Here is a 16192-nt window from a genome sequence, read left to right on the forward strand (position 1 = left end):
GGTGAAAAAAGCAGACCAAGTACAGAGCCAACAGTCACATTTACCAAGTATTGAGGGTTTAAGTGGTTAAATATCTGAAAATACACATTAACACAAATCCAACATAATAAAAAAAGATGTGTGTGCAAACAAAAAACTAATTAACACAACACTGATGATACTGCTGTCAAACAAACGTCAAAGTCTATGAAGCTATCTATGAAGTCTATGAACAAATTTAATCTGCAACACAATGTTATACAATAGACATCGTCTCTCTCAGCTAAGGGATCCTTGGCCTGAAAAACATTGAAGACTCCTGCTCTAAGATTTCCACTTGACCGCCTTAACTCCTGAAAGCAAAGTAGGCCTAATGGACTCTTTCTATCTGCTGCCATAATACAGTACTACTCATTATTTGAATATACTTTCAAAGGCTTTCAGTCTATGACGGCAGTACTATGACATCAGCCATAGTACTCTGCTGTTGTAGCACATGATTCATATTTTTGGGAGGCAAATACATACTGTACACAGTCAAATCCTGTGTTAAATGAACTCAAAGGAGTCTACAAATGGGTCCATTTGGTTCCCTGTGTACACTCGACAGGGATCAATTAATAGAGGATTTTACTGTGAAGGATGTGTTAGGTTTATCCCCTCCTAAAAAGGCAAGAACATGGAAAATGAGGGAGTTGATGTCAGCAGCAGTATATCATTAGAGTTATCAGGCACCTCTCTCACTGAATGAGGCCTAAAACATTGTTACTAGCTGCTTGTCAAAGTGTCCAGGAGCAAGACACTGAACTGCTCCTATAATGAGCAGGTTGGTGCTTTGCACGGTTTCCATTGTAAAGTGCTGTGGAGAAAGGCAGGTTGGCTAGATTCATTTGAAAAGAAGGGGTCATAACTTTAAATATCAATCTGGAATTTTATTAAAGGGAAAGGAACATCTTCAGCTTTCAAACAAATAGTAAAGTTTCAGACAAAGAATCAAGCAATGTCCAAAACGTTGTTCATCATTTAAGCAAAATTGGCACAAAATATGTCAAAGTAAAAAACAAAGAAAGTAAGTAAAACAGATAACAACAAGACAACAATTATTCAACTTGAGAAGCAGTGGGTCCAGTTTGGTTAGTTATGATGAAACTGAGGGCAGACGCAATTACACACAGTTAGACAAAAGGGTGAAGTTGGCACACAATTGATTCAAATGTGACATGTTCTGGGCAGGAATAGCAGTAAATTATAGTTCAAACTAACATACCAGTTCCTTTGTGATGGGCTCTCTCAGAACAAAAACAACAGTGGAATGTACAACAGCAGGGTGTGTCGTGCAGATGAGCACCGACAGTAATAAAACACCATACTGACAATAAAGAAAACAAACACTTCCATAACCACATAAGTGCCATACTTTGCTGTATAACGAATAGTGAAAATAGTACAAGCTCATCACACGTCGCATCATGGTGCGTTGTGTGCTTCTACAGTAGATAGGCTATTTTAGCTACTTTTCAAAATGTAGACATTTTTGGAAATTGTTCAAAATTTTGGGAAATTGTTTTAACATTTTTGGGAACTGTTTCATCCTCATAAGACAAGTGTCTGCTGAGATTTCAAATTATTTTATACTTTTTTATTTATTTTTACAAAGTATAGATTGGCCTCAGGTGAGGCATTTCTATCCTGAAGGCAGTGGTCTTTCAGGAGGACTATGCTATCCGTCCGTCCATGTCACGTAAACGCTCACTCAGCAGTTGATGGAACCTGAAAAGGAGGAAACTGCATAGGCTTTTCAGACACCACGTAGATTGAATGGGAGATTATAATGTACACGTATAGCCCTATTTTATACTTAGTTGTACAGTGGTTTTGCATGGCAAAAGATGGCAGACATACACGGCCACAACACGCCATGATGTCAGCTTGTAGATCAGCTATTTTCACTATTTTTTGAAAGGGTTTGGAAATCTTCACATATTCCAAAGTGGTTAATGGCAGTGTTGCAGAGACAATGCGTTCTACCAGTTTGATGGGAAGTTCACAGTGAGACAAAAGGTGTTTTCACTTATGCTGGCAGCTACCTTACATCCAGTTACCTATTCGATCAGATCTCCACAGACAAATGACAACAATAAACAAGTTTTCAAAGTCTCCAAATTTCAAGGAAGGTTGTTAAAACACAAATAATATAAATACGGAATACATTCGATTCAGCAAGCCACTTTCTAGGGAAAGAAATACAAAACCTAAGCATTGAGGGAAAACAGAATCAGAATGTCTTTTTTTAGCAAAATGTCTGACTAATATTAAGTTAATACTTTAATAACATAAAAATCATAAAATCATTATGATCTATCTCTGATCAGTGCAGTTAATGTATTAATACGGTACCTGATTTCAAAATTGACTTAGTATCCCTCCTACACGTACTAGCCTAAAGCAGGGGTCTCAACGTTTTCAGGCCAAGGACCCCCTAGCTGAGAGAGAGATGAAGCAGGGACCCCCTCTATATTGTATAATATTGTGTTTCCGGTAAACCTTTGCTGCTCTTTTCTCCCTCTACACACCTAACTCTTTGCCAAAAATAGCCAATCAATCTAGATCTACTATTTTTGGCTTAAGTTTATATCACACAAAGATTTGGGGGACCCCCTGTAGTAACTCTGAGGACCCCCTGGGGGTCCCAGATCCTCTGTTGAAGACCCCTGGCCTAAAGAATCTCTCAATGTGCTGTAACATCATCTCCATATCTAAGCTACTGATTTTCACCTCACACTCTCACACACACACTCTCTCTCTCACACACACACACACACGCACGCACGCACGCACGCACGCACGCACACTCGCACTGGTAAAATGGCACACACACACACACCTTCTCTGACCACTCCCATGGCATCTCTGCTGTGTTTCTCTGGGAGTTGTATTCCCTTACGGGTCCATTTGAACAGTCTCAGAGTTCAACTGAACCTCCAGAGTTTACGGTGTATATCTCTTTGCTTGCATCTCTCCTGGCCCAGTCCCCCTTCCTCCTCCTACCCCACCATCATGCATCTCATCCACAGCCCTCTCTCAGTCCACCTTGGTGGTCTTGTGTTTCCAGGGGTAGACCAGTTCTCCGACAAACAGCTTCTTGGCCAGGGCGAGCCAGGAGTCCTTGGGGTAGCAGCTGTATGTGGGGGTGCGATAGGTCTTCACCACATCGCCGAACTTCAGCGGGTTCATCTGACCGGGAGAGAGGAGAAACGGTGAAGGACAAGCTCCTACAGAAGTGTGTCAACATTTCATAGATAAAAAAAACAAAACACACTTTTAAACCCTATATTCTTTGTTGACCAGAGTCCCTCTTGGGGTCTATACTAGACCGTACTTGGGCACCTCCTTTTTTCAGCGAAAAAAGACCACCTACAATCTCATAACTCGCCATGACGTGTTGTGAGCTTGCAGATCTGCTTTTTTCGCAGAAATGTTCGCCTATTAAGACATGCCTGGAAAAGGGATGCCTGGGTTCGTGTGGTTAGTGCATGTCTGCATTGTCTATTTCTAGATACCGAGACAAAAATATGTCATTGATGTAAATTAGAGAAAAAGTGTCTTAAAGGAAATGAAAGGACAAAAGCCAAGCTTACCTCCATCATCAGGTGGAGGGCTGTTCCTGGCTCTTCACACAGCACCCTGAACTTCACCCCCTCTGCACAAACACAGCATCAACACGCACCCATCACTATACAATGACACATATCGATTCTGCCAGTGATCAACTTTCAACTTTTGCTCTTTCATACATGAAGCGCACAGGTAAACACACGCACGCACGCACACACACCCACACAGTTCTTTATCCACCTAAAGTCTATCTCTTATCTATCATTTATCTATTATTATTATGTAATTTTTGGTAAAGCTATTTCTTTGCGACTGTTATGCAAAGGCCTGTAAAAAATAAATGTTCTAATTCTATATACTATTCTAACACATATTCCACATTCTAATGTGGAATATGTTGGCTGTTGGATAGCAGAACAGGAGGGGCGTAGATGGCAGTTGGGATGTTCAAATACTGTAGGCTTTATGCATAACTGTAGTCCTGGATGCTATATTTGTTTTCCTAGGAGTTAAACTGAACAGGAGCGCTTAGTTTTGCTACCTCAACAAGGCAGGGAGAGGATGCGACGAGTGCGCCGTCCAAGTTGGGAAGCCGTAGTGGACGATGGTGAGTGCCAAGCAAGGAGGCTTTGGGTACCATGTTTATAGTCTTTGCTGGGATTGAACCCACAACCTCCCAATCTCATGGGGGACACTCTAACCACAAGGCTACTGGCTATTTTCGCTATTCTTTATAGTATACGATGTACTGTATACAGGGCTTATCAACTTAAACCCTACTTAAAGTAGTTGACCGGGATTCCCCCGGGCTCTATTCTGAAAATAGCAGATGTCCAACCTCACCTGCTATTTTTCGCCAAATGTTCGCCCCAAGAACAGGGACGCTATGGTTCATGTGGTTAAGAGTTGTGAGTACATTACCTGCCAGTCTGTAGGAGCGACAGATGCGGAGGCCCAAGCTGAACAGAGGGAAGGAGTTGATGAAGTCCACACTGAGGTGGAGAACGCCCTGGAACAGCACCACGACCAGCCGCAACTACAACCCCACCCCACAGAGACACGCAGGAGTCACAAACAAACCATACACGCCACATGGATGGACAATGAATGAGCAATGTGTGCATGTGCACATTGAAAACAATGGAGAGAGACAGGAGAGATTGTACACAGTAAAATCCTTCATTTAATTATTAAATGAACACTCAGGATTTTACTGTGTTAAAGTAAATGTATTTGAGTCACTAGTATTATGTGTCATAAACAGCCGGTGGGGATATGTTTTAGCCCTGCTTATGGTCAGACTTAATTAAATACATGCATTTCCTTTCGGGAGATTAATCGAATAAACTAATCAGCACACTTCAACTAGTCTGATTAACCTAATATAATAATCTTAATAAAAATAATCGATTAGTTCAATGAACTGTTGCACCCCTAAATAAAATCATTTGTTGTCTTGTCATGTAGCCACAGCTTCTGTAAAGCCTGTCTACAGGAATGGTGGTCACATAAGGAAAGAAAGGAATGTCCAGTTTGTAAGAACCTGTGTGAGACCTTAAAAAAAGGACAAATGTTGGCAAATGGATTCCAATAAGGAAGTCCAAGAATCATTGAAGCTATTACAGGAGAAACTAATGGTCTTTATTGATGTTAAAACAAACTATAACCAAGCTGCAGAACACATTAAGGTCATCAATTTCTACAAGAGGTAGAGGAGACCAAGATCACTGCACTGAGGGAGCAAGAACAAAGATAATGTAGAAGATTGAGGGCCTGAACAGAGAGAGATATCAAGCCTTTCAGACACAATCAGAGGAGGAACTGAGCGCTAAACTCTCATTCCTGCAGAACTACAAGACCACAATGAAAAGAGTCTAGTTCACACTGCAGGACCCACAGCGGGGCTCTGAGAATTGTAGTGTAATAAGACAGATTTTGTATCCTAAAGATTAAAACTGAGGACATTTTCTCAATAATTAGTTTGTTTTAGTTAGCTTTGTTAAACCACACAATACAGTTTCAGTTAGGTATCATTCTTGTTTTGTAAAGCATACTTTTAAAAATGTTTTTTCAATTCTACTTTTTGTTACTTTGTTAGTTTTAGTTAACTCTAATAATCTTTGGTGTGTACGTACCAGAGTGAAGACCAAGTAGTACAGAGCTGTGGTCGGAAGCAGGAACAGCAGAATGGTGAACAGTAGAGTCCCAATGAAGAGCTGAAAACACAACACCATGCAATGATATCATATCACAGGTAGGCCGGTCACGATCATGACATTTTACATGACGATTGATTGTCTTACAAATAATTGTGACAGTATGTGTACAGTATAGTATACTTGGGGAAATGCTATTGAACTTGTGTGTGTGAAGTCTACCTTTGTAAGTGAGTGAATACAGGACTGTGTGTGTGTGTGTGTGTGTGTGTGTGTGTGTGTGTGTGTGTGTGTGTGTGTGTGTGTGTGTGTGTGTGTGTGTGTGTGTGTGTGTGTGTGTGTGTGTACACACGTTACACATGCATGTGCTACCTGGTCCAGGTCGTAGGAGCAGGAGTCCACTCTTTGTCTTAGGACGTTCCACTTCTTCCCTCTGAAGAGTCTCCAGAGAGAGGACAGTCCGTAGACTTTCATGCAGTACAACCTGACACAAACACAGACACACAGTTCAAGGCATGCCTCACAAAATACAAAATCAGAGGTTAGGGAAAGAGTATGAATTTTCACCTTTTTTATATTTTCTGCTAGATCTGCTTTTGTCTCATTGTCTTTTTGTAATCATTGCCTGTTCCACCACATGTACTGCGACCCCTGTTGCTGCCATCCCACCATTGTTGGCCTGGGGTGAGTCGCCAGCAGCTTCTTTTTCACCTGACAGTTAGGATTTTCACCAATTGGTCATAACCAGCTTCCCTCACAATCTGCACAATCAATTAATCAGACTGGTCTGGCTCTAATTTTGACCCACTGTCCGGGCTTTGGGACCATGCCCAAAACACAAATAAACAGCTTAAATGTTGTAAAAGTTCAAAACAGCTTGCTCACTCCTGTAAATGCATTAACCGAACCCTGCCAGATTTCTCACAATAGTGCTTTTTGGAGTCCATGCAGCCTAAAAGTAGTGCATGAGGTTGATACTATTGATTGAGAGCATATTAAATACAGTGAATTATTGTTTTATCAGTGTCCATATACTACAATATGCAAAGCGATCTAAACATATAATGTACATATTCACACTGTGACTCCTTTAGATTGTAGAGTCCACTCGATCTTAGTAAACATTTATTGAATTTGTATATAAATGTTCCCTCTAATTACACACCATTGTGTACAGTAGTAAAATGGATCAAATGGACTCTTATGGGTTCATTTGGTTCCTTTTGTACACTCTCAGCATTACATTAACTGAAAGATTAGATTTGACTGTGTACTGATGTCCAATGTGAGACCGCTATGAAACGAGATTGATAAACACTCTGCTTCTAGCAAACCCAGAGACAGACATTTATTATGCTTCACATACTCATGGTTCAATCAAATACGAGTGATATGATAGCCTTGCATTGCTGGGTTTCAGCATTCTCTATTGTGGTTAGACAGGCAATGGGAATGGGGAAGTTAATAGGAGGGTGTGTGTGTACGTGTATATATTAATACGAGATGGTGCAAGAGCTATGAGACACAACGTCAATTCACCCGGAACTTCTCTCCATATCTCTAAATCCCACAGAGAACTGGAACACATCTCTGTGGTGCTTGAGTGCATTAAACCAGACACTAATGATACTGTTGTAGCTGAGATGATACTGAACATGATCACATCCCGAGATCCAGAGAAGATATCACCAGCTGTACACTAACGAACACACTACTTCAATATGAACAATTACAGTATGTTGGGATACAAGACGCAGGTCTTTCGGAGCAATGATTTTATGGTCATGATAAGATATCTGCATTTTCAATGCCATGGCAGGTACCCCTCACTAAGCAATGTTCTACATGCAATCATTTGCCCCCACAACTGTTAGGGGGGGATAACTGACTACTCTTAAAACACGGTTTTGTGTGGACAGACATCCCATATTCACACCTACTGGACAAGGTAGCATCCTTTTTTTATTCTCTCTCTCTCTCTCTCTCTCTCTCTCTCTCTCTCTCTCTCTCTCTCTCTCTCTCTCTCTCTCTCTCTCTCTCTCTCTCTCTCTCTCTCTCTCTCTCTCTCTCTCTCTCTCTCTCTCTCTCTCTCTCTCTCTCTCTCTCTCTCTCTCTCTCTCTCTCTCTCTCTCTCTCTCTCTCTCAAATAATTTGTGTGAAATCTGTATTTTCATGTTTTTTTTCCTTCATTATTCTAGTTGTCTAAGTACATAGTGAAAAAACAAGGTCTCACAAGGCCACAATCGATTGTTGAGAAGGCACTTAAATTCAGAACGTTTAATGCTGATCACAACATTACATGGCAAAAAGTGTTCTTTTTGCATGTAGACTGCATTCGAAGTTAAGTGTTTATGTGCTAATTGTGAACAACATTAAATGTACTTCTTGCATTTAAGTGGCTTCTCATCTCTCCTTATTTATTCTTCCATTTGCTCATCATGCTGAACAACACAGTGGATTCTACCTTGCTCCTCTTTCGAGCTCTATTAATGGATCCTCCGTCACAATGAACAGGTCCTCAAACACTGCCAAGAAGAGCCCTCTTTCATGAGCCCACACACCTCCTAATGAATTTATCTCTTAAGAGTAAATGCAAATAATGTCATTAGTACTTTAACTACAATGCTGTTTCTACTGACCATAGAAGCAGTTTCAAATGGAGCAAATAACACTGATTAAATGTATTTATTTAAAATAACACTGAGGAAAAAGTCACGCCAACATGCTAATATTACAACCATAGAGTTATATATACTGTAATTGTAAGGAATTAGACAATTAGCCCAATAGACCCCTTAACAGACGACGTCACACTGAGACACTGGTTGCAAGCGTCATACTGGTTAAAAATGAAACCCATTCTGTCAGGTCTCGCTAGGACGCACCTCACTACCCAACACACAAGAGGGGGTTGGGCTGTGCTGAAACCAGCGCACCCCAAAACAACAGGTTGAGAATTGATTGCATGAAACAATCACCTGTGCATCCAGTCTCAATGTTGGTAAACAAATAATTGGTCTATGAGGCTCTCTCACAAGAAGCAAACAGTTGGGAGACACTGCCCCCTGGAGTACAGACTTTGTAATATGCTCAGCTACACAAAGTGGAGGGTAGCGTTGTTCAAATCAATACTCATTAAGGTTGTGTGTGTGTGTGTGTGTGTGTGTGTGTGTGTGTGTGTGTGTGTGTGTGTGTGTGTGTGTGTGTGTGTGTGTGTGTGTGTGTGTGTGTGTGTGTGTGTGTGTGTGTGTGTGTGTGTGTGTGTGTGTGTGTGTGTGTGTGTTCTCACCTGGCTCCGTACACATAGAAGCAGTAGATGTGGAAGGTGAGCAGGGCCACCATGTCGGACAGCAGCGACAGGGCAAAGGTCAGACCCAGGCACGCCGACAGGCCCACGTACCACAGGATCCTCTCTATGAACGGAGACATCAGGTGGATGTAGCCTGCAGGAGATGGACGCCATGGACGAGAGAGAAAGGGAAGGAGAAGTTTGTCTGTGTTAGGGGTAGGAATCACCACAGACTTCAAGATCCCATTTTACCATGAGTTTTAGGCTACGATTCAAAATTAATTGTGATTTTATTTAAAGCTATGTAACTGTTTTTAGTGAATAAAACATGATGTTTTACCAATCTGTATGATAGCGTTTGATTGATTGATTATTCAATCAATCAATGTATTAACAGTTTGCAAAACGTTAGTTATACAATAATGCTAAAAAGGATAACACGAAAAGCCCTGAGGGCTTATTTCCATTGTGGTCCTATGTATTCAATTCAATTCACATATAAAGACATAAAATACTATACAAGAAATCATCAATACTAGGAGCAGTAAAAGTATATTTACAGAAAAACAGTGGAGGGTAATTTCATTTTGTATGTTAATACAATATAACTGTATAAACTAAGGTGGTTAGGCATTAGGTCTGCCCCGCTCTTCTGTAAAGACATTTAGATTAGAGCTGTGAATCTTCTGCTATCTCACGATTCAATTCGATTACGATTCTTGGGGTCAAGATTCGATTTTCATTAAAAAACAATCAGTTTAATCCAAATTATTTCAGTCATATTGTTTTCATCTGAACTTTAACAGCCAAGTGTAGCCTAGTTATTTCCAACAGCTCAAGCAAAGAATTATAGAATACCAGAGAGGGTTGCTTGTAAAAAGTCTTGGCATTGGTGGAATCTTAGATTAGGTGTAGTTCTATTTGATGCAGAAACACAACATAATTGTTTTGTTTGTGTCAACGATCTTTTGAAATTGTGAATCGATTTTTAATCGTTGATAATAAGAATTGTGATTCTTACATGATTTTTTTTCCCAACACCCCTAATTTAGATCCTGTAGTCGGGGTAGGACACCTACTGGTTGACAAGTGATACTGCTTGAAGGACAAAATACATTTCTCCCTGAGCAGGAATGCTCTACAAGCTCACTGGTAAAAATGTCAGCACTTATGAAGGGGACCTGGGTTTGAATCCCAGGTAGCACATGAAAGTTACTTTAATAGATTTTTGCAATTAGAAGATTACATATTTAAATATGTTTGACTTCATCAACATAAACAAAGTGCTGTCTTTCGCACTTTTGCAATTTAAATCATTTCACATTATTAACAGTAAATTAAGTGTGTGTGTCTCACTGTGTGTGTGTGTGTGTGTGTGTGTGTGTGTGGGTGTGTGTGTGTGTGTGTGTGTGTGTGTGTGTGTGTGTGTGTGTGGTGTGTGTGTGTGTGTGTGTGTGTGTGTGCGTGTGCGTGTGCATGTGTGCATGTGCGCGTGTGTGTGTGTGTGGTGGGACTCACTGATCCAGAGGTGGATGTGGTAGAGGAAGAAGCGTCCCAACACCTGGTCCAGAGCTCTGTTCATCTTCAGTCCCGCCGGCGCTCCCATCAGCCACTGCAGCAGCTCCTCTAGCTCCTTGGCCACGCGCTGTGTAAGAAACACGTAGCACAAGGTCAGGAGTCAGGACACGCACACTTTCATAGCACTGTAACCTGTTGGGCAGCGTTTGCCATTTCCACATGTTTAAAACCACTTAAACCCTATATACTTAGTACTTAGTTGACCAGAGTTTTTTCACTCTACACTAAATATCTTCGATGAAAATAGCTGTAAGCTGCAAGCTGTGAGCTTGAAGATCGGCTATTTTTGCTGAATGTTTATCCCAGAATAGGGATGCTAGGATTCATGTGGGTTAAATGATGTAGAATGGGCTTCATTTCTAACTGCACCGTTACAGGAATCAGGGGTCAGGGCTTTCATGTGACACCAGTGATAAATAAGAAATACATCAGCAGTGAATTCAGAGGGCTTCAGCCCAACTTACAGCGAGCATCAAAGATTTAATTCAGGACTTGTGATTACAGTGTAGTGAACAACACAGACAAACAGACAGAAAGACGTACATCGGCGATGGGCACCAGTGCGTTGGCCAGCATGGTGATGCGGTTCTCTCTGTAGAGCCAGGAGATGAGCAGGAGGCCTAGAGCTATGTCCACCATGAAGGACACCAGGATGTTAGCTTTCCTATCGGGGAGACACACACACACACACACACACACACACACACACACACACACACACACACACACACACAACAAGTGCGTAGAACCACAATCAAAATTGGGGTGATCAGGGCCACTGACGCCATAAAGCATAATTTATTCTTTTCTCACTGCCCTTTCTGTCCCCTGGGCTGACATCGAAGATGAGCATCTTAAGCCTGACTTAAACTTAGTTTGCTGCCGGTGTCGATCACTAACAGCAGATTTACAAGCTTGTGACCTTGTAGATCAGCTATTTTCGGAGCATGACCTGATGCAAGTATTAATCAGGCATCAGCATAATAAAATAATAATGAATTAAGTTTATATAGTGCTTCTCATCTGTTCAGACATATCTCGGACCGTTTCACAAATAAGAAAAGTGAGGTGTGCCAGCCAGGCCATAGAGTGCCCGCACAGAGAAGCCGATGGCTTTGTGCGCCATGGGCGCTCCCTCCATGCATCTCAGTCAATAACAGCAGTTGGGGACAGGGTTTTGGGGACAACTGGTTTGGGCTTACACGTGTAAGAAACCAAGGAGTATATCTAAACAAACCAGGAGACCTGGTTCTGCCAGACCCAGACTTCACATGACGTGTCAGCCTGTGTCTATGCCCATGTATGGACGAAAGGGGGACAGACTTTTATGGCTGGGGCCTAAGGACAAAGGGGGCATGCCCATGTATGGAGAAAACAGGTACAAAGCCTCATGTAAGCCAGACCCCCTGGGTCTAGCAAAAAAAGGAGAGGTCACAGTATGCTCTCTAAGCCTTCTTCCTCTTCACTGGGAGGCAAACCACAGCCAAAGGTTTGATGGGATGTATTTTTAAATGCGAGTGCCATGATGACTTCTTCCATTCCATTGCATCTTATAAATGGTTGGATTATTTTGCAGCCTGCCTGCACGCCTTTGTGATGTCAACAAAACATGCTCTGATATGGGTTCTAAATAAGGGAACCCATTATTTAAGGGGTCAAGGGGCCTAATAACCAAGGGATCTAATATCTCCCTTGGCTGGTTGGGGGGACACTTTGTATGAGTGGTAGATCGTGGTTTCAGGTTCAAATCCAGGTGGATTACATGTTTTTACTTTATTTTACTACATTTGTTTTTGCCAGTTTTTCCCCTTTTCTCTTAATTTAATCATCATACCATTTCCCTGCTTGTGTAATCTTGTCACTGCTGACCCCTATTGGTTGGTTGTTGGACTGGATGGTCCCAGGGATGATATCACACCTCCTCATATACACATGGAATCGCCTGCCACTTCTTTTCACGTGCTTGTGAGAAGCTTCACCGGAACGAGATAGTGTGTGTGGAGGAACCACCCTATTCCTCACAGTTCAACACACCTTTGATCAACCTGTAGGAGTCGGTAGTGCAGTGACAAAGTATTCACTCCCCGACCGGCTTCCCTCCCACAAACACGGCCAGCTGTGTTTGTCAGAACGCCCGGCCTAGTCTCCGTGGTGGTGAACAGAAACCCTACTCCTGCGCCACCCAAGCCCCCAGGATTACACATGCACTTACCTCATGGATTGTGTGTGCGTGGCAGCTTTCTTGGGTGAGCTGAGCGTGTGCATGTGCTCCGTCCTGTAGCTCAGCTGGACACACGTGGACAGTTTGCTGGACAGGAAGTGCACCGGGTAGAGGTTGAGGATCCTGGGACAGAAGAAGTAGTTATGGTAGGGAGGAGGATTCTATTTTGATCCATTGAATATGGCTTCGACCACTGGCTTCTCAGGGTAAAAATGGGACCCCTAAGGGTCTACAACTCAGAGAGTGTACAAATGTAACCAAATGGATTGTACACTCTAAATTAAATTAAAGGTTATGCAAGTTATTTATTTTCTTTTTCTCTTATATGTTCCATAACAGGGGGATCTCCCAGTCTCTCCAGCTCTTTAGTAAACAAATGTTTTTTAGGAGTAATACCAACTTCATCTAAGAGTGAGAACCGCACAGATTTCATTCATCAGCTTACATTTTATGTGTTTCAGTACATTTTAATTAGGTTACAATTTTAGTTTTTTTGTGGGGACTACGGATGAAAATTAGCATCCTTGCTAAATAGGGTGTATTTACATTGCATTACTGTAAATTATGCACGGTCCCGTCAAAATAAAAAAATCAAGTAAAGTAGTTCCAATTTTGTCTGCTTGTTTTCTTTTTTTCACTTGCAATTTCCCCTGTTTATCCTGTATATCGTCTCTCCTGATTGAATAAAAACGTCCTCTCACCGTAGACTACAGATCCAGGACCAGATGGAGAGTAACCAGGTGATGAGGCGGCAGACGGGGGTGGAGGCGTGTTTGAACAGCTCCACTATGATGCTGGCCTCGCGGCCCTCTGACTGCCAGTGGGTCAGCTTCAGGGGCCCGTCGTCGTATTTGTCCAGGAAGAACAGCGGCTCGCTCTGAGACACTGTCTGGAACATCTGGGACAGAGAACACACATGGAGCACAGTGGTATGAACTGACAGGTGTACTACAGTGTTCATTTTGTTGACTGAACCTTTTTTCACTGACGAAAACGAAATAAAAACTAAGGTAAGAACTTCTAAGAAGACAAAAACTATGACTAACTATGAATACACTGACAATTTCATCGACAAATAAAAACTAGACAAAGATGTTTGGAAGGGACTAGTGGAGAAGAGAGAACTAAGTCAAGTCATTTTATGCTTGGCTGCGTGTGGGTGTCACGCTTCATAAATTATCCGATCTACAAGCTCACAACACGTTGCATTTGTGTTGTGAGCTTGTATATGGGCTATTTTCAGCACATAGCTAAGTATAAATCAGGCATTACGACACCATCAAGGCCTGCCAAATTTTTTTTGGTAGACTTAGTCAACTAAAATCCTATAATATTTAGTTGACTAAAACTAGACTGAATGTAAAACATTTCAGATGACAAAAAGAAATCGCAGTTCTGTCGACTACCTGTCGCAGTTCAGACGGTGGATCGGCATTGGGGTCACGAAGTCCGTTCTCTATGGGATGGAGCTGGGACAGCATGACCTTCCTCTGCTCGTAGTGGACGAAGATGACCTTGTCGTCGTCTTCTTCCCCTTCACCGTCACCGTCCTCATTCTCCTCTGACTCTTCCTTCTTCTTCTTCTTTTTCACCTTCACCTCATCCTGTACTGGCCCCCCGTCTGGTAATAAACAAAGATTTACCTTCTTTATTTAAAAGTAAATAAATCAGTCAATCCTCACTTAGGATTGTCTCATTTGTGTCAAGTAGTAAAGCCTGAGTTCTACTTTGTTGCGCACGGGTGTCGCACACCAAAAATAGCAAACCTACAAGCCCACAACTCTGTGACATGTTGCGAGCTTGTAGATTTGCGCTACTTTGGGAATATTATGGGTTTTTACCTTGATCCCAAATGTCAAACATTACAACTTACAACATCTTGGTTCTGATGCATTAATTAAAATTCGGCATAGGATAGATAATCCCTTCAAATCGGTGATACGCGATTCTAAAGCCAATCGGAACAAGACTGTCGTATGTGCAAGCTCACCTGGCAATAGAAAAAAATCTTACTCAGCAAACTTACTCTGGTCTCGGTGTAGGACTTCGCAGGTGAAGCCCATCTTGCCGATCTGCCGGCTGAGCTGGAGCCAGCGTCCCTTGGGAAAGATGGTGCTGAGGTCCCTAAGGAAACTCTCCATGCCCTCCTGGCCCTCCTTGGGCATGCTCCACGAGCCTAGGACAGTCAACTCCACTTTACTCTGGTCCTGCATCTGGTGTGATGGCGCAACAGTGTGGGATAATGGTTTGAAATAGAGGTGTGACCATTCATTCACCCATCTCACCATACAATTATACACCATACTAGGTTCCCAATTAGGGGTGCAGAAATTAACTGTGTTAAAGGCGGTGTAAGGCACAACTTTCTGACAATACTTACAGTCTGTCTGTCGCCATGTCCTGTTTCAACAAGAAATCTAACATGCTGCCATACAAGCGATGTAAAAGACCAGAAAGTGGTAGAAAGTGGTTGCTAAGGATGGCTGGGGAAGATGAGCACTTGTTTCATTGTGTGAAGCAAAACGAGCCTATGTGCTATGCTAATGTTCAAAAAACTACAGAAAGAATTCTCCTCCCAGATAGAAAGTCAATTACACATAAAGACTTATTGTATGATTATTAGCATGGGGAACTCCATAATATAGGCACGCCCATGCAAGAATCCATGCAAGCAAAGAAGGTGCAGGATTAATTCCTAGGCTACAGTCACTCACACACACACACACACACACACACACACACACACACACACACACACACACACACACACACACACACACACACACACACACACACACACACAGAGCTCTGGGCTGTGCTCCACTGACCTGCTGGATGTAGTGTTTGACCTGGCCGGGGATAAAGGGGTAGTGGATGACCGCCAGCACCACAGCCGTGTCATCGTAACCAGGGATCCAGCGTCCTACCAGCAGCCCGCTGTCGGCCCGGTTACAGCACTGGGGGAAGAAGATCTTCAGCACCATGGCGACTTATCGCTGCAGCTCACGATTCAGGATCCAGCAGCTTTGTATCTGAGAGTGGGTTGAGATGACACAGTCATGTTGACCAGTCTACTACATTTTCGTGTCAAGGAGTCAAGGACTGCCATTAATATGCATTTCTCCACAGACTCCCATCTGAAAAAGTCTTTGTTCACCAGAACTCCCTTTGTAATCCCAAAGTAAAAGCAGACATTGCCCTCATTTTGCCCTTCAAATATTGAGCGTTGTGCATGTTGCTGTGGCAACAGCGCCTGGGGGGCAAGGGGAAGCAATTGATTTCAGCAGCAATAATTGGATACAGGATAGCGAAAATGAAATATTTGAAAATGGTCTTAAGTAATGTAAAGTATAC

The 16192-nt window shown here is 42.3% G+C and overlaps 1 protein-coding gene across 2 annotated transcripts in view; it reads right to left on the reverse strand.

Annotated features, from left to right (window-relative positions):
- Positions 1–16192, reverse strand: part of pigq (phosphatidylinositol glycan anchor biosynthesis, class Q) — a 16769-nt gene continuing 577 nt past the window's right edge. For both annotated transcript variants that reach the window (XM_084073018.1, XM_084073017.1), the window contains exons 2-14: positions 15667–15870; positions 14865–15051; positions 14245–14459; positions 13540–13736; positions 12830–12961; positions 11161–11281; positions 10558–10684; positions 9040–9193; positions 6123–6234; positions 5730–5810; positions 4516–4630; positions 3618–3679; positions 1–3213 (exon numbers count right to left, since the gene is read on the reverse strand). In XM_084073018.1, the coding sequence (XP_083929144.1) occupies positions 3061–3213; positions 3618–3679; positions 4516–4630; positions 5730–5810; positions 6123–6234; positions 9040–9193; positions 10558–10684; positions 11161–11281; positions 12830–12961; positions 13540–13736; positions 14245–14459; positions 14865–15051; positions 15667–15822 (1812 nt within the window). In that variant the 5' untranslated portion in view covers positions 15823–15870 and the 3' untranslated portion in view covers positions 1–3060. The remainder of the gene's footprint in view (positions 3214–3617; positions 3680–4515; positions 4631–5729; positions 5811–6122; positions 6235–9039; positions 9194–10557; positions 10685–11160; positions 11282–12829; positions 12962–13539; positions 13737–14244; positions 14460–14864; positions 15052–15666; positions 15871–16192) is intronic.

Source organism: Gymnoscopelus microlampas, assembly GCF_963454915.1.
Source record: "Gymnoscopelus microlampas genome assembly, chromosome: 11".
In the NCBI taxonomy this organism is placed as follows: domain Eukaryota; kingdom Metazoa; phylum Chordata; class Actinopteri; order Myctophiformes; family Myctophidae; genus Gymnoscopelus; species Gymnoscopelus microlampas.